Source organism: Catharus ustulatus, chromosome 8 (assembly GCF_009819885.2).
Source record: "Catharus ustulatus isolate bCatUst1 chromosome 8, bCatUst1.pri.v2, whole genome shotgun sequence".
NCBI lineage: Eukaryota > Metazoa > Chordata > Aves > Passeriformes > Turdidae > Catharus > Catharus ustulatus.
The window spans coordinates 30,921,335-30,948,868 of NC_046228.1; the positions used below are offsets into that span (position 1 = coordinate 30,921,335).

A 27,534-nucleotide genomic window follows, 5' to 3' on the forward strand; every position below is an offset into this window, starting at 1 on the left:
ACTTCCAAACAAACACTTGGCAGCAGCACGCGTGGGAAGGGGGTGTGTATAGATGTTTAATGGTGTTTCTCTTACAAGCAAGGTGCTATAGCACTTAGGAAAGGCATTTTTGGTGGTGGGAGAAGAGGTAGAAGAATAATGATACACTAAATACAGGAGGAAACACTATTAAACTTCATGCAATTATCAAGAGCCATTAAAAAAATCAAATGTCATTAAATACTTTTGCTTCTTAAAATCACATTTAAATGTGCCTGTGACAGATCTGAGCTTTAGCTGCCTGTGATGACAATTGCATTGCTCCAAGGAACTTACACAGGATGAGATATATTTTATACATGTTTTTATTAACAGTCACCTGAAAGCTTCAGCATCACTCACAGAGCTGCACAGCAAACACACTGGGCTACGATACTATTTGTACTGTCTGATGCAAGAAGGGCTTGGATAACATTTGTTTAGTCAAGGACAAACAGTCCTGTGGCCTGTAGGTGGATGTGTGGAAAGGCAAAATTGGGTAACACTTCCGGCCTGCAAAGAAACAGGGTCCCTTCAGGGTTCTTGGGGAGAAATGCAGGTAAAACTAAACTGTTCTGCAGTCCAGGTCACACTCCAAGGCCTGTCTCCTGGGCCCAAAATACTTCACAAATAATCACCACAGAGTTAAGGAAATGAGTCCTGAGGTTCAAGCGGGACCTTAACAAATACCTCTCGTTTCTCAAACACACAACAGAAGGCAGCGAGAAGGAAGGTCAGAGATGCTGTTCCAGAGGGTGGGTGTCAGTCATCAAAGTCGATTCTGATGGGCCCTCCTGTCAGGATGTGGTTTGCCATGTGAGCAGATTCCTCCTCCTCCTCCTGTTGCTCGGCCGACCTGCGCGTGCGTCTCCGGCAGCCCTGGGCGCAGCGCGAGGTCTCGTCCAGCGCCCCGCACACGAGGATGCGGCAGTGCAGGAACACCTCCTGCGGTGGGGACACAGCAGCAGGGTCAGTGCATGGCTCTGGGGACTGCTGGCCACCAGAGCCAGCACCACAGCATTCATTCCCATGGCACACAGTCCGTGTCCAGCATCACCATCTGCGGCCAAAACGGCCGCTCCGTCTGTTTCCTTGTGTGCCCTCTCCAGAGAGCCTGGATGACATCTCAGAGCCAAGAGCAGAGAGACAGGGAATAGGAAGGTGTGAAATGATCCTCCAGGTGAAGGGATAAAAACAGCAGGAATCAGCTTGGAAGAGCTTGCATGGACTGGCAGGAGCTGCACGTCAAGAAAGCGGTGAAGCCTCGCAAGGATTGATGGAGACGTGCAAGAGAATTTCAAGTGAGCTGGGAAAACAAAGCCAGGAAACCAAGGGGAAAAAGGAGGAAAACATAGAGTGATGAGAGGCCAAGTTGAGAGAAGAGGGAGAATGCAAAGAGCATGGGGACAGCTACCTTTTCTTCTTGCACTGCAAAGGCAGTGACAGGACTGCTGCTCTCTGCCCTGTAAATGACAAGGAGAGCAAGGAAGATCCCTGCAAGCAGCAGCCACAAAGACTTGGAGAGGTTTGAAGCAGAATCCATTGTGCAAAATGGGAGGATGCAGGGATAATCAGAAAGCCAGGGAAAATTTCTGAATTTTAGAAGATATCATCTGTTTTAACCCTACTGGGGCTCTCCAGTAGCTGGAGCAGCAGCTTTTGGAGCAGGCAGTGTTGGACTGGAACATCCAATTTCCTCCAAGAGAGAAAGGAAAGCTATTTGCATTAGGAAAATGGCATTATCCTTCCACTGTCCTCCCACTACAGAGCTTCTGCCCCAGAGAGACATCCTGGTTTCACACTGAATTAAGCAGTATGGTGGCTTTCTGTCTGGAGACCTGGCATCTGTACTCAGAAGAGCTAGAGAAGACACAAGATTGAAGAGATCCCAAACTAAAAACTGTGTTGTTTTAAAGACAGTGAAATGTCACTATGAAATGTGCCTGGTGACTGAGAACACTTCTCTCACTCAGCAAACAGGAGTCCACTGTGGAAACAACAACTATTTTAGCCTGCTGTGGCACTGATGTTCCAAAGCTGTCCTTCATATTTTAATTTTAGTTGTTTTTATCAATCTCTCCTGAAGTACTTGTGTCAGGCTCCTGTAAGGTGCAACTGCTGGAACAGGCACAGCAGCACCTGCCTTGGGCCAGCCATTCCATACCCTTTTCCAACTTGGTGCTGAGGCTCCTCAGTGATATCAGAGCCAATGAAATATCTAGGAGTTGAGTTTTGAGCTTACCTTGTTGTCTTTGCCCACAAACTTGAACACAGGAACCTGGAAATGCTTGGCAAGATGGTCCTTTGACGTGTACTGCTTCACAGAATCATCAGAAACACAGCTGAGGAGAGCAGAGGGATAGGCTTTAATGGGTTTCCCAGCAATGGAAAAAGAAAGAGAAAAGACATTCCAGCCTACTTAACCAGAGAAAGAAAAGGAGGGATTGGTTCTCTCAGGCTCAGCTACCATCTCTGCTACTTCCTTTCTGGCCACAGGAGAAAAGTGGGGAATGATGGAGGAAAACAGCAGCGTTGCTAATAGCATCTCCAGACAGGGAACAGCTCAGCAGCTGAGGGCTGGCAGGACGTGGCCCAGTCCCCTCAGAGAGGGACTGCCAGGGAGCTGCAGGCAAGCCTGTCCTCATTTCACCTTCCTGTGCAACAGCCTGCAGTGTTATACACTACAGAATGTGCTATGCACTTGCTGTATACACATAGATATGCACATAAATTATGCTTAAAATGAAGCAGCCTGCACCCACATTACTAAAATATGACAGATGATGAAAACAACAACAATTCAACAATCCAGATTTACTTTGCTTTCCTGCTGGATTGGGTCAAACAGCTCAAATTCACTACACCAAAAACGTATAATTTCAGTTTTTCCATCACTAGCAATGCAAGATTGTAGGAGAGGTCTCACAACTGCAAGAAAATAAGCTGCTTTTATAACAAGTTACATTCCAGGTGCAGTGCATTTATAAATTATTACAGCCTATTTAGAGTGTGACAGACAAAAAGTTATGGCTACTGCTGATTATTGCAAAGCCTTGGGCATCTTGAGAGGCCCTGATGCTGCTGTGAAATTGCATTGCAATCCTTTCTAGCAAGGTAATTTCAGAAATGTGGACTTGGAAAGATATTTTTAAAAGACAAACAACAAGTGGTGGAAGAGACAAGAGGTACTGGTGTAGCTCCAAGTCTTGCTCTTGCAGCAAGCTTCAGCTCCCATCTTTATAGGAGAAATGTGCATGGCATTGTCAGCAATGCTGATGTTTGACATGTTCAGTTGTAAAAGAGCAGTTCTGCCTTCACTGGAACGTTTGGGAATCTCTATGTTGTTAAAATTCCTTTTTAAACAAGGCAGCTGATCATAAGGAATGACATTTAAAGACTTTTCATAGGTGAGTGGCCAAGCTCTAGGGCCATGAATTCAACTCACAGGCATGTTCTGACTTGTGAGCACATAAACTGTGATGATTATTGGACACTGGCTCAAACTGACTCCTAAATCCCAGGTTCTCCAAAGGTTCTCCACAACGGTGGAAGGAAACCTACTGCTTTGGGGCTAGGGAGAGGGAAAGCAGAACTTCAGCACAAAGGAATCAGAGATAGACAAAACCAGCTCAGTGAGTCACAAGGGCAAGTCCTTTTGCATTGGTGGGGCCAAACCACATCCCACTCTCCTAGGAAACCCCCAGAAACCCTGCTGCCCATTTTGGAGAGGTGAGAAGAGACACGTATGGAAGGAAAAGGGGTGAGCCTGGTGAAGATATGGGAAAAATCACCCTATCCCTGTGCATAATGTGCTTAGGTTTGGAGAGCAGAGTGGCAGTGCTGTGGGAGCTGTGCTCTCTCTTTTCAGGGTTGCAAGGTTAAAAGGAAGGTTTGCACAATGAAATATCCACCTCAGCCTAACAAATGGGGCAGCCAGAGACATAACTAGATGAGCTTTGCAAGGGAACTACCTTAACCACCTTGTGCTCTGCTGAATCACAGCTCCTGACCTCACCAGTGACATGACCTTGCTCCAGGTGCCCCAGAGAGCTTCAGTGTTTATCAGCTGTGCCATCGGTCAATGCCTTTGGTTTATTTTGTTTTCAGAAGGCAGGCAATTAACAAAGACAGCAGTAGAAGGAATTTTCCCATTCCTCAGGCCAAGGTATAGCCCCTCCAATTTAAACAGCCCCTTTAGAATATGCATTTAACTCTTGGAGGTCTGATATAAAACTGATCAACTGATCCTGATAAAGTGATAGAAAAGTCCCGTCTTTATTGTAGTGGGCTTTTGGAGCTGGATTTCTAGAAGAAAACTGAGTTATTATAGAAGTGTTTGGAGCAGGGACAACCTATCAGTGCATTCAACTAATTTAATTTTGAATCACTGGGGCCTGCAGTGATGGCTGCAGAGTAGAGCATTTTTCCATTCAGTGAAGTTTTAATGCCCTCTGCAGGTACCAGGGGACTGCTGGTGCCATAAATCCTCCAACCAGTGCTGGGGTGAATTTAAGAGATGACATTTCCTGCCTTCTCCCTTCTCTATCCAGCTCAGGTTTTGGCTGCTGTTTTGAATCCCATCATTTTCACTCATGGGGAGAAACGAATGAATGTTTGGGGCCTTGAGTCTGTGAAGGGTCCACGGGAAAAGCCAAGCCAGGATTTCATCCACTTGATAAAAAATCGATTTTCCCATTACAGATCTGCTCATAAAGCCAGAAATGCTGGGCACAAAAGGACTGCAGCCTAGGATGGAGGGAGAGCAGGCTAATGCTGAATCCTCTGTCAGAAGGAAATGAAAACAGTGTTTTTGGGTACTTTACATTGCAGAACCCTTTCACTACAAGATAACCACACAGGACTTGCCATCAAGCGGATGTAACAGCGGATGATTTAGTCTGGCAGCTGAGGACATGATTGTTGTCATCACTAAATGGTCTGGCAAGCAACATACAGGACTTGCACAAGCACAGTCCCTTGACTATCAGGCTACAACTGTTGGGTATGTCTTAGACATTCCTTTGGCTGGATTTCCCTCCCCAGAGGACAGCAGACTGCCTCACTACTATGACATTTCCTCAGAGCTGTCTGGTTAAGCAGCTGGATGCAAACACTCCACAGCAATGCTGTAGCATGGCTCAGTCATTTCAGCACCCAAAGAAGTGTCTGAAAAGAGGGATCATCTCAGGAGCCACAGCTGAGCCCACAGCAAGGCTCCCAAAACCTCTGATGCAAAAACCACTACAACAGCGGACTCGCAAATCTGCACAAAATTATTTTTAGCATATCCTGTAATGATCACTAACCCCAAACACCTCAAAAAATTACAGACAAACTTAAATACTAAGTTTATTCTACTGACAGGCATCAGGGAGAGCAAAAGTAAGAGATTCTCCTGCAGCTCCCACCAGGACTAGCAGTGGGTTCTTCTGGCTCATGCTGTAATAAGGCCATTATGAGAAAATTAAGAAACTTGTTCCAGTTGCTTTGTCAGCTGCCTGGCAGCAGCACATGGCCATGGGGGTTCTGCACATCGGCTTGGCACTCTGTGGCTGGCAGAGAGAGGATATCAGGAAAGAGAATCTTTTCTACAGGAGCCAACTCAATTATCCACAAGGCTACTGACAGGGAGATATATCCTGTAAAGGCTGCACTTGGAGGAACCTCTTTCACTGCCTCCCACTATTTCTCCCAATTCCTTTTGGTGGGACAGGTGGTTTCAGCCTGATGGCTGCTGGTGATTGCTACCAGCAGGGCAGACAGGTTGCTGTGGAGAAGGGACAGTGTTTCCTGCATCACACAGACAACTCAGCCCCACTGCCAATTCCCATTAAACTGCCAGCAAGAGAGGGAACAGTGAACTCACCCATCTTGAATCAGGTAGTACTTCAGGATCTCATCAATTTTTGAGGTGGGAGTGGCAAAGCAGCTCTCCACCAGCGTCTCCAGCCCGCTGACGTGCACCAAGGGCTCGATCCCGAAGTACAGGGAGTCCCGAAGCTTGAGGGTGGGCGGAGCACCCCTGTAGGGCTCATCAAAGTCTTTGTCCTTGAAGATCTCCAGGGTGAAGGGGAAGATGCCCTGGTTGCGGCTCATGATCTCCAGGGGAGAGTTCTTGAGGTTGGGCACGTAGCCCTCGGAGATGGTGTAGCGGCGCGGGAACTCGCACGTCACCGGGATCAGCAGCTTGCTGGTGCGCACAATGATGTCCCCATTGCTGCCCGGGGTCTGCTTGGGCAAGCCAGTCACCAGGTTGGTGGCAATGATTTTGTCATTTATCACCTGCAGCAAAGAAAGGGGAGATCATGGAGAAACACCTCCCTGGGCTCACCCTGTAGTGGTTTTGCTTTGCTAATTTGAAATTTTTTTGCTGTGAGATAGAACTAGGAGGAAAGTAAAATAGGCTTAACTTTAAATGGTATAAAGAGAAACTTTATTACTAGAAACTGTAAGGAAAAAAACCAACTTAGAATAAAACTTTAAACTACTTTTCCTCCCCCTCAAACCCCCCCCTTATTTTCTTTCATACTGAAAACAACTCAGTTTACTATTTCTAAAATAGTTTTTCACCAGTTTACTTGGGAGAGGAGACTTCCCTCTTTACTTTATGGAGATTTCTCCACAAGAAACTGTTTTCTTGTGGTGTTGATGTAGTGATTAACTGCCCGGGAGAATGGAATTTTGATCACTATGTAAAAATTCCTTCCTCAACTAACAGTTTTTTCAGAACTGTTACTGAGGACCACCAGAATGATGCTGCTCATCCTCAGAGACCAACTATGGACCTTGGTCTGCTGGCAGCTGCAATGCACCACACTTCTGCTACCCCTCTGCCCTCTGGGTCCTCACCAGTTGCCAGTTTAACATTTGAAACATTACCAGATCAGAATCTGTCTCAGCAGGAGGATGAAGAGTCAGGGCACTTGTACCTTCTACCCTTGTGAAACAGGAGGGGAGCAGAATGCAGCACCCATGCTGTCAAACACACACTGCTGGAGGGGGGATGGAACAAACCCTCTGACTTTGGAAAACCAGCCCAGGTCTACTCTGAGGGCAGCTGCATGGCAGCACAGGAAACAGCTCTGAGGGTACAGCTAAATCAGTTTTATTCCCCACAGCCAAATCCCCAAATGCCAGGGACTGGGCAATAGGGATACATACATCTACCACAGTACCACAGGACTTCAGGGAGAAATGGATGTTGACGTGAGTGCCGTTGGATACGCCTTTGCACGAGGTGTTGATGAGGGAAAGGTCCAGGCCTCCAACCAGGTCCTTTGGGATGTTCACCTCAATAGAGCTGGACTTGCACAGCACTGGAACTGCAAGAGAAGGCCTCAGAATAAACCTACCAGTGAGCTGGGGAAGGGCTATACCAGTTAGAATTGGGGGGAAAAAAGGGAGAATCATAGACAGCATTTATGGATATGAACCTACCACAGCAACCTAACCACCCACCTTGCATTCCCACCTGCACAACACAAACCAGAGCTGCCACTGCCCCAAATTCTCCAGCCACAGCAATGCATCAGAAAACAATGAAGAAAACCACTGCACTGGCAGCAGAAACTTAGCTGTGCTTTCCAGCTTCATTTTAATACTCAGCACAGATTTGGTTGATATCTCTTGCACTGCCATGTCCTGAGAAGAGCCTTTGCCAGATATGAGTATCAAATTCACAACACCCCAGGCAAAGCCATTTTTTAAGACCCCCTAATCAGATTTTACATCAAACCCAGAATCTGCTGAAACAAGAGACAGGGTAATTCCATATAGATACCGAGCTAAAATGGAAGCACCTCAAAATGCCATAATAATATTTTTATAAGCAATAAACCCAGCTCTGACAAACAAACCCAATTAGCTCATTCATTCCACCTCCTTCCAACCTTTAAATTTTAATACAGGCCTCCGTGTGAATTTTTTTACATTAAAGTTTCATTACATAAGAAGCAGGAGAAAACAGAGCTTGGACAAAATAAAAAATGAAGGAAGAAAGAATAACCTTCAATAAAAAAGTAGTTGCTGTATAAATATTCCTTGGGATTATTCAGTTCAGTTAGAGACATGACAAACACAGTGGTGGCATATATCCTGGTTTCAGCCAGAAAAACAAACCTTTTGCAGAATTTACATTTATTGTACTTTAAAATCCCACGACAAAACCTTTTTTGCAAATATACTTGTTTCCTGAGATTTTTGACAAAATTAATTGCAGTCCCAGTCCTTGACATTCCTATGACCTGCATTCCCTTAATTTCCATCATTAATTATATAATTTAGGATTCTGGGTATTTGATATAAGGCACACTGCTAAAAGAAACATTTCATCCCCCGCTTTAAAAATTTCCCTGTCCCAGCTCAGGTATTTGCAACAGCCTCTGAGTACCTCCAGGGTGGATTTTTGATTAAAAGTTGATAATTTCAAAGTGATAAGCTAAAATGTATGCAGAGTGCCCAAAGCAATATGTTCCCATAATGACACTGCTGGGTTAGAACAGAAGCTTCAAGAACTAAAAATTATCTTAACCTTCCCTCCACTGGCAGCAGAAGGCAAGTGGGAATAACTGAGCATGTCAAATGGCTCAGGAGCAGAGAAAGGGACTTGGAGAACACAGCATAATGCAGACAGAGAGGAACATCCTTTGCAGAACTGATTGGCTCCATCTGGATTTAAATCCTCGCTGTTCTAAGGTTCCTTGATGAATAAGAAAATGTACTGCTTTTATAAAGGTGACATTCAGGGCAAGAGATTTGGATCCCAACTGCAATTCTCTGAAGTTCAGGACTGATTTGGTTCAGGATCTCTCTGTTTCTACCTGTCTTTGACTGGCACAAACTAGGAGGAAGAAAGCACTCCATTTTCCCCTGCCCTCCACCACCTGGACACAGAAACAAGTGAAGGAAACTTTTTGGCTCAAGCCAATTCGTGGCTATTTGGGAAAACACTCAGTGTGTGCCAGCCAAACAGTTTAGTTCTTCACCCTCATACTTCTCAGAGCACCTGTGAGAACTGGGAAAGCCTCCTCATTTCCACTTTAAATTCTGTTTTGCACCAATGCCTCTGAGCATTCTGCCTGGGAGGAAGCTTCTGTGGCAAGTCAACATTCATTTCTCTGTCTACTGTTGTTACTGGCACCATATTGCAGCCTCTGGCTCCTTCCTTGGCCTTTCAAAGCACTCCTCTGCTTGGAGCAGAGGTTATCCTCCTGCACAGATTGCTCAGCAGAACAGGCTGTCTGGTGCTGGGGAGCCCTGACCCACTGCTACAAACATAAACCCTGCACAAAAATTCGGGCAGGGGACAGGGGGGAAGAGCATTTCATGCCTGCTCTTCAGGAAGAGGTGGGGTACTAGGATGGACTGCAAAATTCTAGGATGGGCTGCAAAATTCCAAGTATTTGGCTGGCTGGAATCTTCATGGAAAAATTGCAGCCTCTAGACTCTGATTTCTGTGGAAGATTATTAATGTTTGTTCTGAATGTGGAGACAGTGCAGAGGAGGGTAGAGAGGCTGCAGATCCAATTGCTTCAGGCTACTGCGCCTGCCCTGTACTGTTAATTGAACCAACATAAACTTGATAAGGTGTCACAAAAAATTGTGTGGTACAGTTCCATACCTGCTCAGAATCGCAGGCCACAGCATGGGGAGCTAAATTCATGAATGCAAAAGAACAGGCAATTTCACTTTATGAGATGCTGTATCCTGAGCCCCAGCCTGGCTCCCAGCAGTGCTGCTGCTCTCATTAGCAGCCTCACAAGCAGCAGAAACCCTGGCTGGGAAATCCAAGACTTCCAATCTGCTGGGGTTGCCTCAGGGGCTCAGGACTGAAAAATTGCTCTGGCCTGTATCCATCAATCAGACCTTCAATCTTATGATCACAGCTCTTGGAAACTCCCCTCAGCACTGCTGGATCCCAAGTGGGCAATGCTCACCCTTGGGAGCCCTGCATTTCTAAAAAGCTTAAAAAGCAGAAATTCCATCAAGCAGAGCCATTCCAACTTCCTCTCTGAGGCATACCTGCCCTTTTGGCCACCATGAAGCCCAGATCTGTCCCTCTGACTGATACCTGAAAACTCTGTGGCACATCAGACTGCAGGAGGTTGACTGAGCACACCAGGCAACACCAGGCTGCTGCTAGCCTGGATGCATTTGCAAAAGAAATCTTTGCAAAAAGCAGGGAGCTTGTTTATTCCACGTGCATGCCATAGGCACAAGTGACTCAGTGTGAAGGACTCCCTGTGGAAAGTTCAGATGGAAGGTTCTCCAAGGATAACGCTGCTCTGGCCTCCACACAGCAGAAGTAACAGTCAATTTTTAGATGCTATTCCAGGCACTATTCCAAGGGCCAGCAGGAGCACCTAATATCAAAGCTAGTGCCCTGCTTCAAGGCATAGGAATGCTTACTGGAATGGCACACGTGGAAAAAAACATGCCTCTCTTTAACCCCATTTTAGGAAGGGACTGCTTTAGCTGAGATTCTGAAGTTTGAAGCATGGAAAATGTCAGTTCTAACAGCATAAATTTGTCAGAGGTGTGCAGAGAGCCCAGAGGCTGTTGCCCTGCCTGGATAGAAGAGCAACATCTTCAGGCTCTCACTTTTGGATGGTCTGTCATTAATAAAAAAGCTCCATTAACCCAACTGGAAAGGACAGAATAAGAGAAGACAGCAAAACCAAGAAGTTCCTTCTGACATTCCCTCAGGGGACAGAGGTTGCTGGGGAGATTTTGTTGACCTACCCTGGCAAGTGTGGTTGTCTTCTGACAGAACAAGTCCCCTGGGACATTCACACTGGTAGGTGTCTTCCACCTCAATGCAGGTGTGGCTGCAGCCTCCGTTGTTATTGTGACAGCCTTCAATTTCTGGGAAAGAAAGGAAAATCAGCGCATCCTGCAGGTCCCAACAGATCCCTGACCAAGCAACAGTCTGAACAATACAGCTCAAAGACAAGTTTGTTTCCCAGAAAACAAGGTGAAGATCCCTTTTTTAATGGTACACTTTTACTTATGCAGAGCACCATGATTTTTTTCCTTGAAATAACCTTAACTGCTTGATTTTTTATTCATCCTTTGGGACTACTGTTCTTAGTAAAATAACATAAGCAAATCATAAATATAAAATATTTCTCCCTGAGCCTGCCATCAGAAATCACTGTGTGGTTTTCAATGAAATGTAAAGAAAAGAATGGAAATCCCTATACACTCAATCCTATACAATGCATGGAAAATAACAGCCCAAACACCCCATATGAGTCAAAGCAATGGGTTAAGCATCATAATGTAAATTTTGAGATACTTTAAACTCTACTCAGCCTCACCAGCTCACATAATCAAGCTAAATCTCTTGCATTTGTTCTTTTTAGCAACAAGCTGTGATGTAGCTCACACCTCACATCCCATTCTCTACTGGTTCCCAAAGCTGAGGGCACATCTTCAGAAATAAAACTTATTAACAAGACTGTAAAAATCCCCAGCAGCAGTGTTGAACTTGTGAAAGGCACCATCCTTCTTACAGAAGGGAAATTAAATGATATATCAAAGGCCCTAAAAGCCAACTTGGGGAATGGCAGAAACAAACGAGTTTCCAAACAGACTATTCCAGCTCTGTCAGAAGAGTGCAACACTTGGGAATAAAAATTGCACAGCTCATTTATGTGATGTCCCAGCAGCTCAGAGCTGGATGTGGCAGGGACAAAGCCCACAGACCATTTTTGGCTCCACATAACTTGACAAGTACTTAAGGAGCACTCTGCACAGCAGCATTTCCCAGGGAACTGTCACTGCCTGGATGAGTGATGTACCAGCAGAACTCAGAGAGCAGATTTAGCTCTTTTGGGTAGCTGAAAAGTGAGGCACATCTGTAGTTGTTTTTCTTGTCTGAGGCCCCACAGTGTCTGTGAGCACCACCCAGCAGCTTTGCTGTGAGGGGGCACAGTGCTTTTCCACAGCTCACCCCAGAAAACATCAAGCACACATCAGTTTTTGCTGGGTTTGCCTATTTCTGCTCAGGGAAGTTTGTACATTGTTAGTGACAACACATCAGGCCCACAATTTGGTCTTTAAGCCAGCAGTCTAAATTTATCAAGGGTTTTCAACCTGGCTGTGCCACACTGTGAAGGAACTGTGGCAGCTGCATGGAGCAGCAGAGCGCACAGACACCAAAGAGCAAAATGCTGCCCTAATCCCAAATTTTACTTCTGTCCACAGATTGGCATTCCCTCTCCTCATCTCTGTCCTGGGAGGCCAAAGTGATCCTCATGCTTTAGTCTAAATGCCATGACATTACCCCATGCCAAATGCGAGCTGCCAAAACTCAGTGCTGCTGAATCTGCTCCCATAAAACTCTACCACACAAATCTACAGAGCCAAATGCCAACTACTCCAGCAACAAGTTCTGCCTGAACAACCAATCTTCCAGATCCACTGCTGCCTGTCCCCCTGGAGACAAACACAAGCAAACCCTAACAGAAATGTATATGGCAGGGAGAACAACAAGGAGATTTCTCTGTGTTGGCTTAGAAGGATATTTTAGTATCAACTCTCTGGTAAGCACAGAGGTGATATCAGTGACATTTAATCCCAGGTGCAAGGAGCCAAGAGAGAGTCAATGCTGCAAGAGAATGATTTATACAGTTTCCAGCAGCCTGTGGTAGCTGATGCCTCACCTTCACAGGTTTTCCCATCACTTCCCAGCGTGCGCCCGACCCCGCACTCACAGCGGAAGGAATTCTTCAGGTTAACACAGAACTCGCTGCAGCCTCCGTTGTTCTGCTCACACTCATTTTCATCTGAAAAAAACCAAGCTCTGGAATGTAAAGAATAATCCCACTATGAAAGTAGTAACACTGACAGTAGCTTTTGAATCTCTTGGTAAAGCTCTGAAAATTCCTTCTAAGTTTTGTAAAGTTGCTCTGAGCCTGTCTGCCCTTCTTTTTGTTTCTGAAAGGTATACTTTGTTCTCTGACAGTCTAATTACTGAACCTGATTTAATCTCTGTGTGCAAAAGGCAAATCAAACAGAGAGGAAGGGGCAGACATTGCTCTTGCTGAGCCACAAAATGAATGATTTCTCTTAGGCAGGCCAGGATGCTGAAGTTATCAATTAAGGTTCACATGGGGTTTCATCAAAACAGCTTAGAAGCTGGCATTTATTAGGTGTCAGAAGCTTAAAACAAAGAAAAAGAAAAGTACCATTTTAACAGACAGGTCAGAGATGAGCTCTCAGGTATCTGTGGCCCCACACATGCACAGTACCCACAGCTGGCAGCTGGTGTCTCCTTCCACAAGCAATGTGATTTGAGTATTTTTAGCCAAAGACTTGGCCTGTACCCAGCTTTGGGAGGCAGGAAGCACGTCCAGGAGACTCACACAACACTCTGCTTTTCACACACGTGACAGGCTCCACACTCCCTTCTAAAAATAAAACTAAAGCTGCTTAAAAACAGAAGGGGAAGAGGGAAAGGGCTACTGGAAAAGGCATGGAGATGTCAGAAGGGTCCAGAGATTTTCTTGGTCAAGGGCTGGGCCCAGAAATTCCCCTGACTGGTCCTTCCAAGTTCTACAGCACGCACAGATCTCTGTCCCTGTCCCCACTGGTGACAGCAGCACTTCTGGGACACATGCTGGTTGTCTTGAGACTGGATTGGGACAGTGCTGAACTGATTTTAACCACAGCTTAGCAGAAGATGGATGCAGGCATTGAAGAAGTCAAAGGCAATGCATTGAGTTGGTAGGTGTGTGACAGGAAGTCTAAGACCTTATTTAACTCCTAAATGAAAATATAACTCAGGATCAACTGTTCTGCTCTGGGATTTGAAGCAGGTAATACACTAAAGAGAAGCACAGGGAGGTGCACAGAGCTGCTCAGCCTTCACAAAATGGTTTGGGTTGGAAGGGACGTTACAGTTAATCTTGCTTCATCCCCTGCCACTATCTCAGGTTGCTCCAAGCCCCATCCAACCTGGCCTTGGACACTTCCAGGGATGGGGCAGCCACAGCTTCTCTGCTGCATTACTGCAGCAGCTTCAGTCCCCCTCTTCAGGGGAGATGGGAAAAGAAGCACATTCTCTGTTTAGGAAAGACAAACAGGGATTTATTTGGTTTCTCCGTCAGGAGGGCACAGTTGCTCTCAGAGATGTGATTGCACAATTCCTCAGCACAACAGAAAGTTATTAGAAAGATCATAGAGCCACACAGGGGAGGCTGCAGGTAGGTGAAACAGTGTGGTCATTCCAGTTGAGGTGCTCTGCCATCTGGGAATCTGGAGGAGAAGCAGCAGTGCAGAAATCCTGCTCATGGGGGAATGAAAGCAGCTGCAGCATACACAGACAGGCTCAGGACTCCTGTGTGCCCCCCTGCTGCAGGAAATCCTTTCCTCTGAGCCTGCCACACATTCACTGAGTGCTAGTGCTTGTCAAGGGCACTTCTGTGACTGGAAGGCTTGCACAGAAGCAGCCAATAAATGTTTTTAATTATCTGAAAGAGCTCAGTCAGCCACTTGGCTGCAGACAAGTGGAGCTGCTTAAGCAAAAGCCTTCCACAGAATCACTGTGAGCAAATGCAACTATGCAGCAGGACCAGGCTGCTCCTTCCACACACTGGAATGACTGTGGGTCCTGCCCTGATGCTCACAGACATAGGGGTGTGTGAAGAAAGAAATCACCCATGCCTGCTTTTTCCAGTGTAGCCTCTATGGAACAGACTGACCTGCCAAACAGCCTCCTGGACCAACTCTGCAACTCTGCTTTCAGCTTCACCACCAAATCAAGTGACAGATGAGATTCTTCCTCTCCCTTACCTCTTCCAAACCATTGGTGTGGCTCTGCAGCTCCCCTACAGTCACCCCTCCCCAGCCCTTTGGTTTGTCACATCATTTTCCTGACCTCTCAGTCCAGGTGCTCATCCTCAGCACCACACACACAACCACAGCCTCTCCCTCCTCAGAGCTTCATGGGGATTCCCCCACAAATCTCCAAAGCCCATGTTCCCCACTCTGCTCTCACCTCCCTTCTGGCCATGCTGGTCTCAGCCATCAAGTGCCAGTTTCCCTTGTCATGCTGCCTAAAACCATTGCAGGTATGGTAGGACTTAGAGTTCTTTGGGTGTTCTCAAGCCCCAGGGCCTAGACAATGTCCCAAAAGGGCAGGAAATATGGTGGAGTTTAGTGTGCAGCCCTACAGCAGCCAGCAACACTTCTTTTGGAGGAGAGATATTCAACACAGAATGTGAGAAGAAATCTCTAATGCCAGACTGCACAGCTTTTCCTGAGTGCCACAGTGATACCACATGATCCTGCACCATGATCTTGCAAAGAGACTCTGCCACTGAACCATGCAGAAGGCAAATCCAGCCTCACAAATGTGGAGCTCCAAGGGCACCAGAATGGATGCAGTCATGGGATGTCATGTCTTGGAACAATTTACAGAAGCACAGTCCTGGTTCTAGGCACCAAAGGGGAAAACTCCTCTCAGGATATGTCATTTTTTTATAGTGCTTTGTAAGGCAAAGGATTGAGAGGTGAGCAATGAGAAAAAGGGAAGAAAAGCACCAGTAACTGGCACAGCTCATTTCCACTCTTACCAAGGCATGTCTGGCCATCAGGTCCGAGTGTCGTACCCGGGGAACACGTGCAGTCACTGGTGTCCAGGCAGGAGCCCTGGCAATCCACCACATCACAGATGTCATAAAAATCTAGGGCACAAGAAGAACAATGTCAGCACAAAGCACTGAGCATGCAATGAAAGAACAGGATTTGTCCCATCAGCTTCCCACCCTGCATGCAGCCCCTGGCCCATGTTGGGAAAGCTGACCTGCTGAAGCTGCAATTGGGTCTAATTACTGTGAGTCAGAGATGCAAATTTTGACTTTGCATAAGACAAACTCCAGGGCCCACAGGGAGCGTTAAATCACTGAGGCCATGTTGGATCCCAGAAACCTGGGGTTTTCAAGCTTTCTGTGCTTTCTGGCACTGACTCCCTGGAGAACACTGCTTTGACCTAAGGCCCTGGAGAAGGCTTCCTAATTTGAGTGATGCACTTAAAATCACGGGTGTGTAGTCAAAGAGAAGTGTGTGCTTTCACACAATAAAGTGTTTTAAATTTGAGGATTTTATAGTTTAGTAATAGGCATGGAGGGTTTTGGGTGGTGTTTCCCTTGCTGTTCATCTCTTCATGGGTTTCAGGTAGTAGTTTCTGTTTGGTCAGTCAGTGTTACACTGAAGGTCACGCGAATCTAGCTATTGGGTTAAAAGGATAAATAATATAGGTGTTAATTCTCTATTGGGCTGTTTGGCTTTAAGAGACCTTGCAGCAGCTGGATCTTCCTCCATTTTTTCTCACTTCTAGCTGGTGGCTAGAAGTGCTGCTGAACACTCTGTACTTTAGATAAGATTTAATGACCAACCAAGCCTGAACACCAGAAAATCCATTTCCTTCATGTATTTGTTAATCCTGGCTCTGAGCGAAGACAGAAGAGACTGAGCCAAACCACTAATTAAGCGGTGCAAAACTTGTAACCTTGTAACTGCTGTTACACAGCCAGGTCAGCTGTGGAAAAATCCCGCCAGCAGAACAAAGCGGGAATTGCCTGGCTGATCCTACACGGACCTAGAGAAGCCAGGGACCAAAAGAGGGGATCAGAGAGGTGACTTACGCCCACAGTAAGCGTGGAAGCAGACGCTGGGCTTGGTGAGGTGGTACACATAGTACCCGCCCGGGCAGGCCTTGACCTCGATGGTGGCGTTCCAGAGGCAGCAGTTGCCGCTGAAGCTGGCGCAGGCCTGGCGCCGCACGACGCCGTCGGCCGGGCGCGGGTGGCTGCCGTTCATCCAGATGGGCGCGTGCGTGCCGCAGTGGTTCTCGGGGATGCAGAAGGTGGGCATGGCGTCGCCGGCCATGCCTGTGAAGCGGTACCACTCGCCGTCGATGCCGCTGTCGCACGTGGGCTGCCCGTGAGAGCCGTTGATGCGGTGGTCCGTGTTCCTCCAGGGCTCGTTCAGGCTGATGTAGGCAGAGCAGGGGTCCAGGGCTGGGACACAGAGAGAGAGCAGCGGGTAGATATCGAGCCAATTACAAAAGCGTGTTTTTTCCTCCATCCCTGACTTAACAGATCCCTGCAGAGAAAAGGTTATACCAGCAAACTCACTGCCTTGTGGAAAATTCTGACAGCTCACCTTAAAGGTCTTGGAGGAACAGTAAATTAACAGGGCTCTTACAACATTATGTAACAGTTTCACTTGTTCAGCTGACAGGGGAAACAAGAAGATATAAGCAAATCTCAAGTCCAGGTAATGATTTTGCCATAGGAAATACAGCCCGAGATCTTGCCTAAGACAACGATCCTTCATTCAAGTACTAAATGAGCACCTGCAAGCCCCTCCTGAAGTCACTGGTAACTCTCCCATTGCCTTGGAACAAAGGACTATGCCTCAAGCAGGTTGTGCAGCCTCTTTTAAAACCCATCCCCCAGTGTCAGCTCTCACAGCTGAGCTGCCAAACCTTTTTATTCATTATCTGATAATCTAGGTCTGAATTGGGACCTTCTGGGGAGCACCACATTAAACCCTTCACGCAGCTGTGCTCCTTGCAAGCCCACAAACCCTCCTGATCTGCACAGGACAGCAGCTGTTTGTGAGTGAAGTGAGTGTTTGTGGGGGCAACACACAAACACAAGGACTTCCTGGTAAGTGCATGTCTGTTCATGCAGTGTTCAAGGAGTGTGTCCCTTTTCAGAGGCTTTTCTGAACCTTCTGCAAATAATTAAAATATGAGAGTACCATAGGGAGAACGTAAATGAAGAATTTAAGTGTTCATTAAATTTTCAGTCTCTTCGTAATTAACCCTCATTTGGCAGATTCCTCACTGGAAGTTCAGAGGTTCCATTTTGCCTTACATTTAATACCTGATTAAGCACAACCTATCCATGACAAGCAATTCCCTATTAGGCAAAAGGAATGCTAATACAGCCCTGAGTAAGGAAAATTGATTACCATTTCCTAAATTAGGCTAATAAAACCAATCACTCTGACAAAATGCATCTTGGACTGGAACAGTCTCAACTTTCCACAGCACATTTCTTTTGAAGTTCTAAAGCTGTGCTGTTTTGTTTTGACAATAGTGTGATGAAGTATGAGTGAGGGAGGAAACACAAATGATCCTGGTTCATTATTTTGATTTGTTTCACTGACTTTAAAGTGCTACAAGTGCTTCAGAGAATAGACTTCAAGTCACTCTTGTTTACCTGTGTCCTCTGTAAATATCTGTCCCACAGATGTGCTACCTCGTAGAAATATCTCACAAATATAACATCTCTCAAGCCTTCCTCAGCCACAGATACATTTTCCTTGGTCTCAAATCCAGCATAAAAGGCAGGAGGAGCTGCCAGAGTCAGGAGTGCTGCAGAGCTGGCACAAGGAAGATGGATCTGAGTTATGAAGGAATCTCTAGTGCCACGACACAAAGATATGCAGGGAAGCTGATTCACTGCCACCACAACCAGCCTCATTCTCCTGAGCAGCAGAGGGGAATGCAGCAGGGAATCTCTGATGGGATTCACCAGGCATTCCTTGGTGAGCTCTCCTTTTCACCTGCTCTGTCTGCCTGCCCTTACCCACAGACAGCAGCAGCACTGTAAATCCCATCCTCCAAAGGCTGGTTTGACTTCTCCCAAAATGAAAAGATAGGTCCTGAACAGAGCTTCCTCCGGGTTTCCCTCTGTGCCATTCCCTTGGTTTCCACAGGAGGATTTGGTGTGGCCTTGGGGTGAGTCACTGACTAAGATGAAAAGGTTTTCGTCTTGTTAAAAGCCAAATGAAGTGAAGCGGGAATGCCCTGTCAGCTCTCCAGCTGGGCAGCACTAAAAATACCAACACTCTCATTAGCTTTCATGTAATTATGAAATATCCTTTGTAGACAGGCTCTGGGAATGCTCATCCAGGGAGATTACATTGTCTGCTAAACATCCAGGAGATAATTTAAAGACAAAATTTAGTGAGATGAGCACGCAGCAGCTCAGAGGGAGCTGGAAGAAAGCACATCAGGGGAATTGAGGTAGCATTCCCTCCCATCTTTCATTCCCCTGAGAGCTTCTGGCAGAAGTTGAGGGGGAAGCAAACAAGCAGAAAAAGCAGGCAGTGCACTTTGGAACACTGCAGATCCTCACAGCCACCTTTGGCTGTGCTGCCCCACACCAGGCTCCTTGCAGACACCAAGCAGTCTTTGGCAGCGCAGTTTTTTAATTTTAACTAATTAAACTGGGTTTTTAAGAAAAAAAATTCCACAAAAATAGAGAAGCAACTGATCAGCCTCTCATCTCTTCTCCCCAGACAACAAGCTTGGGGGCTTGCACAAGAAAAGTAACTATCTCTAACTCACTATTCATTTTTCTTGGCTCAATTCTTTTCCTCCTCAACACCTCTTGTGTGGCCTGAGCAATTGAGGCTGACAAGCGTTGGCTACGAAGCAAAGCTTTTCCATTTGTAAACCTGATGCTATCATTAGTTCCCTGGCTGACATGGTAGCACACACACTGGCTGACAAATCAGGCTCCAGTGAGCACTGGTGAGTGCCCCAACCTGCAGAGATTAATCCTGGTGCACTGTACAACTGGAGGGCTCTGCTCCAGCACAACTAAGCAATAAAGGGAGCAGCACTGCATTATGGCACTAAATTCAGCTCAGATTTGTCAGGGAAGCAGGTGAAAAGGTAGCATAGAGTCTGTCCTCCAAAGGGAGAGGAAAATCCCACAGTGCCTTGGCAATAGAGATTCTCCCAGTATGGAAGAGTTCACACTTTAACAGAAGGATCTTTCCAACTGGAAGGAATTTCACATCACCTTCAAAGAAAAGGGATTTTTCTCCCACCTTCCAGCCTTTCATCTAAGAATACCAAGGCTCACTGTAAACCTTAGAGATGGCAAACAGAAATAAGGCAATGCCTCTTTACTCACCCATTGAAGACACTGGCTGGAGCTGAACAACAAAGAAAAACAAGAACTGGAACATCACACTGAGCCTTGGAAGAGCCACCACTGAAGGGACAGAGGCTTGAAAGTCCTTATGCAGGCTGTGGCTCTTGCAGCCTTCCTCTCAGTGGAGCTTCTGACTCCAGGCTTCCAGAAGAGCAAGTGTGACTGCTCTCCTGGAAGTTTATCAGAGGAAGAAGCTGAAGGGACGTGGGCTACAGCTCCAGCCTTGACTTCCCCAGAGCAGCTCTGCCCCTTATTGACAGCAGGGATGTACTCACTGATCAATCTTATTTTCTGGACTTGACCTGCTATTGTTTTCTGCCCTGGCTGCCCTGCAGTGACACCTCCACTATCTTATCCAGAGAAGAATTCTAACCAGGGACACCCGGACATCCCGAGGGGATGGAAAAGAACAGATGGGTGCTTGTTATCTGTGCTCCTTCCACAAGTCATACTGCACAGCTCCCTGCAGGCACAAAACACCAGCTAAGGAGCCTTAACTTCAGGAAATAGTGGCCAAAGGAGCAGCACTGGTCCTTCCGAGCACAGATTGCACAGGAGGGCTTGGGGCAGAGCTACAATGGGAACATCAGTCAAACTGAGAGACTGGTGTCCCACAGGGAAATGAGCTGTTCCTAGGCTACACAGAGGCCCTTGCCACTCCTGTTCACACAACCTGACCACTGCAGCGAGATTATCAAACAAGGCAAGCAAAGACACTTTTCCCCTATCTTGAAAAGACAAACTAATCCCAATTAGTTGGGAAATTCCCAACTGAATTAATTTTGATGCACAACCGAGTAATTGAGAGCCTCTCCTGACTAATTCAAACCAAACTGGGCTGAGTTTAGGTGACTTGTTATCACTGCACACTGAAATGTGTTCTTTACTACAGCAAACCCAGAAAGGGTTGTTCCCTCTCACCCCACCCCAAGAGCTCTCCATCAGCAATGAGTGCAGTTGAGCACACAGTGATCACACAATCAGGCAAACGAGGGCATTTTCCCATTCCCTTGGCATCCTGCATTTCTGCAGCAGGCTGGCCTGAGAAATCACACCAAGCTTCAAATCCCAGCAGGAAAAAGTGGCTACATTATTGAATTTGCACAGGGCAGGGAGTAGGGTGCTTGTCTGTCTTGCAGGGACTGTACATTACAGAAAATTCTCAACAGCCTCCCTCTGTCAGGGTGTGCCCCTGGGAGTGAAGTGCAATATGCTGCTCTTCTCCCCAGCACAGGAGTCTTTTTTCAGTGGTGAACAACTCGAGGGAGCTACAAAAAAAATCCTCCAAATAAATTACTGTTATTGCTCCCATAAGGAACAAAAATATAAATTCTTGTGGCTCTATTGTGCTGACAGCTGTGCAGTACCAGAAAGGTTTTTCCAACAACAGGAAAGGAGAACAGATTCACTACACAAAGCTATCAAGGCAGATAACCCCCAAGAGGTGATTATGTGAATTCCCAGAAGAGAAACTAAAATTGAACAGAGAATAATACAGCCAGCCACCAAAATTTCTATCTTGCCACTTTCATGGAGAGGCTGGTTCATACTTCTGATGCCAGGTAAATAAAACTGACAAGCCTGAATGGAATGCTCTGCTTGTGTCACAGGTGTGTACAGCTCTCTGAAGCACCTCTTCACCAGATGCTTTTGTTTTGTAGCTGTTATAACAAGGTTTTGACAGGTATATATAAGTGACTGACAGCTGACAATTAACACAGAAAAATGATCTGCAGCACCACAAATTGGAGCCTCAAAGGTGTCACCTACAGGCCCTATCAAGTTCTCAAGAATGGATTAAAGCAGGAGATGCCATAGCACTCCCTATCCCAAATCACCACAACATCCAGTTGAAGGAAGCAGTCGGCTACCTCTAAACATTTCTGGGAAGAAGCACCAGAGGCAACTCCTCTATCACCACCTTCTCTTTGAAAGTTAATTTGGGTGATATTCAAAGCTCCAATTCCCCTACAGGGATCTATAACAGTTAGTCCTGAGAGGATAAATGGAGGAAAAAAACCCAGACAAAAATCCTCCTGACAAGCAGATGCTCTGGGAGAGACACAATTCCAATAGGGCATTCTGTAGGACCTCCACTGTCCAGAAAATATGTTGTTCCTGACCTCCACATTTGCACCCCAAAGACTGATGTGTCCAACACCCCAAAAAGAATCAGGCTCAAGTTAGAATCTTTTAAAAGAAGCCATCAGTACTGTTTAAAAGATATGAAGAAGGAAGGCAAAATTAAAACAGAAGGCAGGGATTTTATTTAGGTACCCAAGAGGGATTTTCTAAACCTATTACAAAGCCTGTGCATGTCTGTTCTTAACACAAGAAAAATGCTCATTTTGCAGGTGGCAACCACCCTTCTTGTCCCTCCCAGAGATCTCTGCAGGGCTTTACCATCCTCAAACAAGAAACTCAAATTCTTCAAACCATTGGCTGGGCTGGAAAGCCTCCTAGTTTGTAATGGACTCCAGAATAAAAATGGGCTTTGGCATTTGCTGAGGTGATCTTGGCTTTGTCAGAGCCACCTCTCAGGACACACCACTGCCTGGGAGGTGTGTGAAGCACAGCTCTGGGTGCAGGAACCTGCAACCTGCCTAGAAGGAACAGGAGGAAGAGCTAATCAGCACTTCCTGCCAGAGAGAGGGGGAAGAACCTGGCACACAGGACAGGCTCCCTTGTCTGGGATTGATTGGAGGATGCACGTTCACAATGAGCCCTGACAGGCAGCTGAGATGGATTACACTCAAGTCAAGGACTTTGAGATAGGCTTGCTGCTGTAAACAACTTGTTCCAGGACTCAGAGCCAGTGGGAAGGGCTGTGCAGATCAGGGAGGGAGCACAAGCTGAGTGAACTGTAGGCAAACTCAACACAAGTACAACACTGAGAACCCATTAAAATCAGGCAAGTACATCACTCCTAGTTATGAGTAGCAGTTATTTCCTTTCCTTAGTGGAGCACTGTGATGCAGAACTTGGTGTTTTGAGAGTATTTTCCCAGAGGTCCTACAAACCCAGCATATTTTCCATGCTCCTCCATTTTCAGATGGAGGAATTAGAGCACAGACAACACACCAACAACTGCAAAACTAGTCAGGGGTAGAAAGAGAACTCATCTTTTAAGAGCCCTCAGAGCCACAAGAGCCTCACAGCCTAAGAGCAGTTTCTCCCCTGCTGCAGGGCTTAGGTACACTGCAGTCTAATTTTCATTACTGGATTTTATTTTTCACCCTTTTAATGTCAATAAAGAAAATAAGTCTGATGGGGTTTTTAAAGTGAATAATTAGCATCTCTTGGGAAAGGTAGAAGAATACTTAAGATATAAAAAGCTCCTTCCTCTGTGAAAATGAAGCCATACAATGGGGCACAGAGGAAAGAAGCTTGCTTTTATAACTCCACAGGCACACAAACCCCAGGGGATATCAGAGAAATTGGTCCACTGGCTCAAAGACAGGGCAGCTTGGCCAGCTTCACATGGCTGGCTCAGTGCCATGGTCTGACAGCCAAGGGTAGCTTCAGAGCATCATGCAAACCCTCTTAAAGCCAATATGGAAGCATAAGAACTTGCAGCAAGGTGATCATCATTGCTGCCTGCCAGGCAGGAAGGGTTACAGGGGGAAAGAAAAAGGGTTTCTTCTTTGCTCTCCAGGAAAGAGAAGCTATAAACACCTTGCCTGGAGGGGCCTGCAAGGTAGAGCCTTGTGGGTGTGAAAAAGGGAACTTGATGCAGTTCTCCAGGAAACTTTGAACTGGTCATACATCTATCTGAAAGCTCCCTCACAGAAGAGGTTAATCAAAAGAATGATATAATTGGTAGAAAAAGCAGCACCTGAGCACTGCAATACACCCTGCTGCTTCTCCCTCACCAGGGCTGAGGAATGCAGTGGTACATTAAAATTCAGGCAGCACTGCTTGCTCTGCGTGTGCTGCCAGGGGGACAGGACCCTGTCACCTGCCTGGCTCCCAAAGGGGAGATAGCTGCTGTGTGTTGATGTTGAGATACAGCAGTGTGGATCAGGAGAGCAAACAAACCCTACCCTTCCTTTCAGTGTTAGCATTCCAAGGCAGAGACTGGAGTGGGAGGCTTGTGGATTTCAGGGCACAAGTGCAGACACTTTCCTTACCCACACTGTCTCTAGAACAACATGAAAGCGTGCACAGGAACAGTTTTGTAACAGCATCTTCTTGCTTTCAAAATAGAGATGGTGGTGCTAAGATGTCACAAAGTCTCCTGTTCTCATGGGTGCCAAAATGGATGAATTCTTATGCAACTCAAGAGCCAGAAAATTTACCTAAGGGTGGCAGCAGCTCACCTGGGGACTGCAGCAGACTAAGGGCTGCTTGGAGGAAGGAGGCCTGTCAGCAGTGATTGAAGGTAGGTGACAACAAACAGCTTCCAGCCCTTCCACTCCAGCTTTGAAAAACACAAGAGCTGGCTTTTTAAAAAAATAGCTAATCATAGATGGTAATTTTTTTAAGCAGTCCACAGGCACAATGGAAACCTGCACCAAACATCTCATCCTAATAACCCATAAAGTTAGGATAAAGCACACTGCTGATTCCCAAAGGTAATGAACAAATCACATGTCACCATGACAAATCAAACCATTCCAGGGCCCAGAAAGAAAGGAACTGAAGCCTAACACTCCAGTTTTTTCTCCAAAACAGCACTTGAGTGCAGTACAGAAATACACTGACACCACAGGCACCTTTTTTGGGCTGCTGGGCATTACCTGCCCATTTATCCTGTTACTACACTGGCCAAACAAAGGAAGATCTTTGCTAGACCAAGTATCTCTAGCTCTACCTCACCACCTCCCGAGATCCCTGTTAGGCAGCCAGGCCTGGCAGCCAGATCTCCATCCAGGCTTCTTCAGGAAAGCTATTATCTGCATCACCACGGCCTCAGGGAGGTAAGGTCAGTCAAGAAGACACAACCTAAACAAAAAGAAATGGAGGAAACTCAGGAGAGAGCTGCCACACAGGGAACATTCTCTTCTCAGCTGGGGAAAATAACATTATTCAAGAGCACTGGTTCAAAAATTGAATAGTTATTTATTGTTCCAGAAGTACATTGCTCTTTTATACATATTTCATAAATGATACAGGATTTTACACATGTTCAGGTTTGTTTTTTTTTTTTTGTTCTTTTTTTTTTTTAAAGAAGGACTTTTCTCCATGCTCCCTCCCTCATCCCAAACACACACCAAGGATTCAGCTACAGGATTGTGTTCACTTTTTTCCCTTTTAAAACTCATCACACAAACAGGATAAAACAGATAAAAAAATAATCACACAACGTAATTAAATGGAAAGACAGAGGAAAAGGGGAAGGGGAAAAAAAATCCAAAACTAGAAACATGCACCCATTCGGTCCAACATGCCACTGAGTGAGAAGAGGCAGCAATCCCAGCTGTGTTTCCACATCTGCAAGGCACCTGGCATCTAGTTAATACTGAATTATTTTCTTTCCTATATTTTTAAAACATGGTTCTCCAAAAAAACCAGAAGCCTCTTTCCATGACACAGTGAGGAGTAGTAGTGAAACATCAAAAAGAAGCAGCCAGCCTTTCTGTATATAAAGCTTAGTGTCCTTCTCCCACCTTCATCCTGTCTCCACAGCATTTATCAGCAGGGTGCTAAACCAGACTGACCTGCTTTGAGTGAAGAGATGTTTTATCTGCTTAGAAAGCAGCCAGCCTTGGCTAAGAGAGGGCAATGGGTTGACCTTCCTTCCTTTATTTCTTTTTTAGCTAAGAACAAGAGATGTCATTAGCCACTCCTAAGAAATTCTGACCTGTGGACACAAAGTTCACTTAAAGCTACTTAATCAGGGGAAAGTGCTACAGAACCCAAGCAGTTCTGTGTCTTGCACTGTAAGATCCCCAGGCTCTCAAAAAGCCTCTGGGCAAGGGAAATGCTTTGAGGATATATGAAACCTTCTATCCCATTACACAAGCAGTCGAGCATCAAGTTTCATTATTCCATGCTCCAAAACTGTTCATTTAAAAGCAGGAGTCATGATTCCAGAAGTTTTGTAATCCTTTAAGCCTTCATAATTTCATAGTCCAGGTGGCTCTCAGATTTGGGGTAGGAAGAGGGGAACCTCCCTCTCTTAAGACTGAATATAAAAATCCGCTCATGCAATGCTGCCATGGATTTCTAGGAGGAGCTCAAGGGCACTGGGACGCAAAGTTTATAGAGTTATTACGGAATAATCCAAAATATCGATTATCAAATGTCCAGAAGAAAACTCATTCCTTCTCTCACTTGGCTACAACCAATCTGTGCTACAAATAAGCAAAGGAGGAAGTCAGTGGAGCACAGGGGGTGGGCTGGGAAGGGGAAGCTCACGGTTTTCCAGTAGAAAGCAGTCTTGTAGTAACTTTATAAAAGAGACCAGGTCTGACCAGAAGTGTGCGTGTTAATGGCGGTGGAGTGCAAGTTCTGATCACCAGCCAGAGCTCCAGGTGGCTTGGATTCTTTGTTCATTTTTTTTTCTCCTTTTGATTTTTTTCAAGAGAGAAAGAGAGATTGGAATCAGGTAAAGGAAAATTTAAAAAGCTAAGCAGGCTGCTGGTGTCCTATTAAGAGGCAGACCCTGCAAAGCTGGAAGAAGACACCCCTAGACCCCAGCATTACATTCTTTCCATGAACCCCCCCAATCCTGTATTTGTACACAATCGCCATTCTGACAGATTTTAAAACATGACTATTTGCCAAGCCCTTTTCAGAACTAACATTCCACAATGTCCCATCTTCAGATTTAAGGTATTTCCCCCTTTTACAGTCCTTTGTCTTGATTAAAGGTAAAAACCCTCCACCCCCCACACCACGTCCCAGCTTCCACCTGCAATGCTTTAATTAAAAAAGGCAAGAGCTATGAACAGGTTTTTGCCGGGGTTCAGAGCTTCTTTGCTGATCAGTCCTTTTCAGAAATTTGCTGGATGGGCAGATGAACTTGCAGTGGGTCTCGAAGCCTCTTGAGGTCCAATTCTGCCTAAAAGTAAAAGACAAGTTATAAAGCACAAGCTCCCAAAACAACTTCTCCCTATACCATTTCCCTTTAGAGAAAGAAAAAGCTTTCCCACATTTCCTTGTTTTTTCCTCTTCCAGCAGGAAATTGTCCAAAGAGTGAAACAAAGTTGCAGGCTCATTTTTAGGAAAACCATTCTCAGCTGTAGTTCTCTGAATTTGTGTGCACACAGCCACTTAAAGGAACAGTGCAGGGAAGATTTAGATCCCCTTAAACTCACTGAAATATTTTTTTTAAGCCAACAAAAACCCACAAACCCCAACTAGATTATTAGGGATGGCTGATTCTAGAAGAAAAGCTCCAGGAAATTATGGCAGAAACCCCAGAAAGACCTGTGGGTCCTTCCTTATGCAATTTGTTCTCCAGAGCTGGGGCAGAACTCATCTTGCCCTGTATATCTTACACTGTCATTTCCAGAGCCTAGGAATAAAGGATGAGAGAGAGCAGTGAAAAATAATGTGGTAACTCTGCTTCTTCTCCTCACACCATCCTTCTGCAATAAGGCTCTGA

At 45.9% G+C, this 27,534-nt stretch overlaps 2 protein-coding genes across 4 annotated transcripts in view; both read right to left on the reverse strand.

The window, feature by feature from the left end:
• Positions 1–38: 38 nt before the first annotated feature.
• OIT3 (oncoprotein induced transcript 3) lies at positions 39–26,427 on the reverse strand. Of its 3 annotated transcripts, none has more exons than XM_042779515.1 (10): positions 26,343–26,427; positions 24,796–24,926; positions 16,668–17,042; positions 15,597–15,707; positions 12,684–12,806; positions 10,759–10,881; positions 7,180–7,340; positions 5,885–6,300; positions 2,261–2,360; positions 39–963 (listed from the first exon to the last, which is right to left on the reverse strand). In XM_042779515.1, the coding sequence occupies exons 3-10, from the start codon at positions 16,909–16,911 to the stop codon at positions 781–783; spliced, it is 1,461 nt and encodes a 486-aa protein (XP_042635449.1). In that variant the 5' UTR covers positions 16,912–17,042; positions 24,796–24,926; positions 26,343–26,427; the 3' UTR covers positions 39–780. The 3 variants fall into 3 exon arrangements, with proteins under 3 accessions (XP_042635449.1, XP_032921799.1, XP_042635450.1); XM_033065908.1 differs by having other exon boundaries at positions 16,668–24,402; XM_042779516.1 differs by lacking the exons at positions 24,796–24,926; positions 26,343–26,427 and adding an exon at positions 18,255–18,323.
• MCU (mitochondrial calcium uniporter) overlaps positions 25,024–27,534 on the reverse strand; it is a 77,667-nt gene continuing 75,156 nt past the window's right edge. Inside the window, exon 9 of the mRNA XM_033066128.1 lies at positions 25,024–26,988. Coding sequence (XP_032922019.1) covers positions 26,911–26,988 — 78 coding nt within the window. The 3' untranslated portion in view covers positions 25,024–26,910. The remainder of the gene's footprint in view (positions 26,989–27,534) is intronic.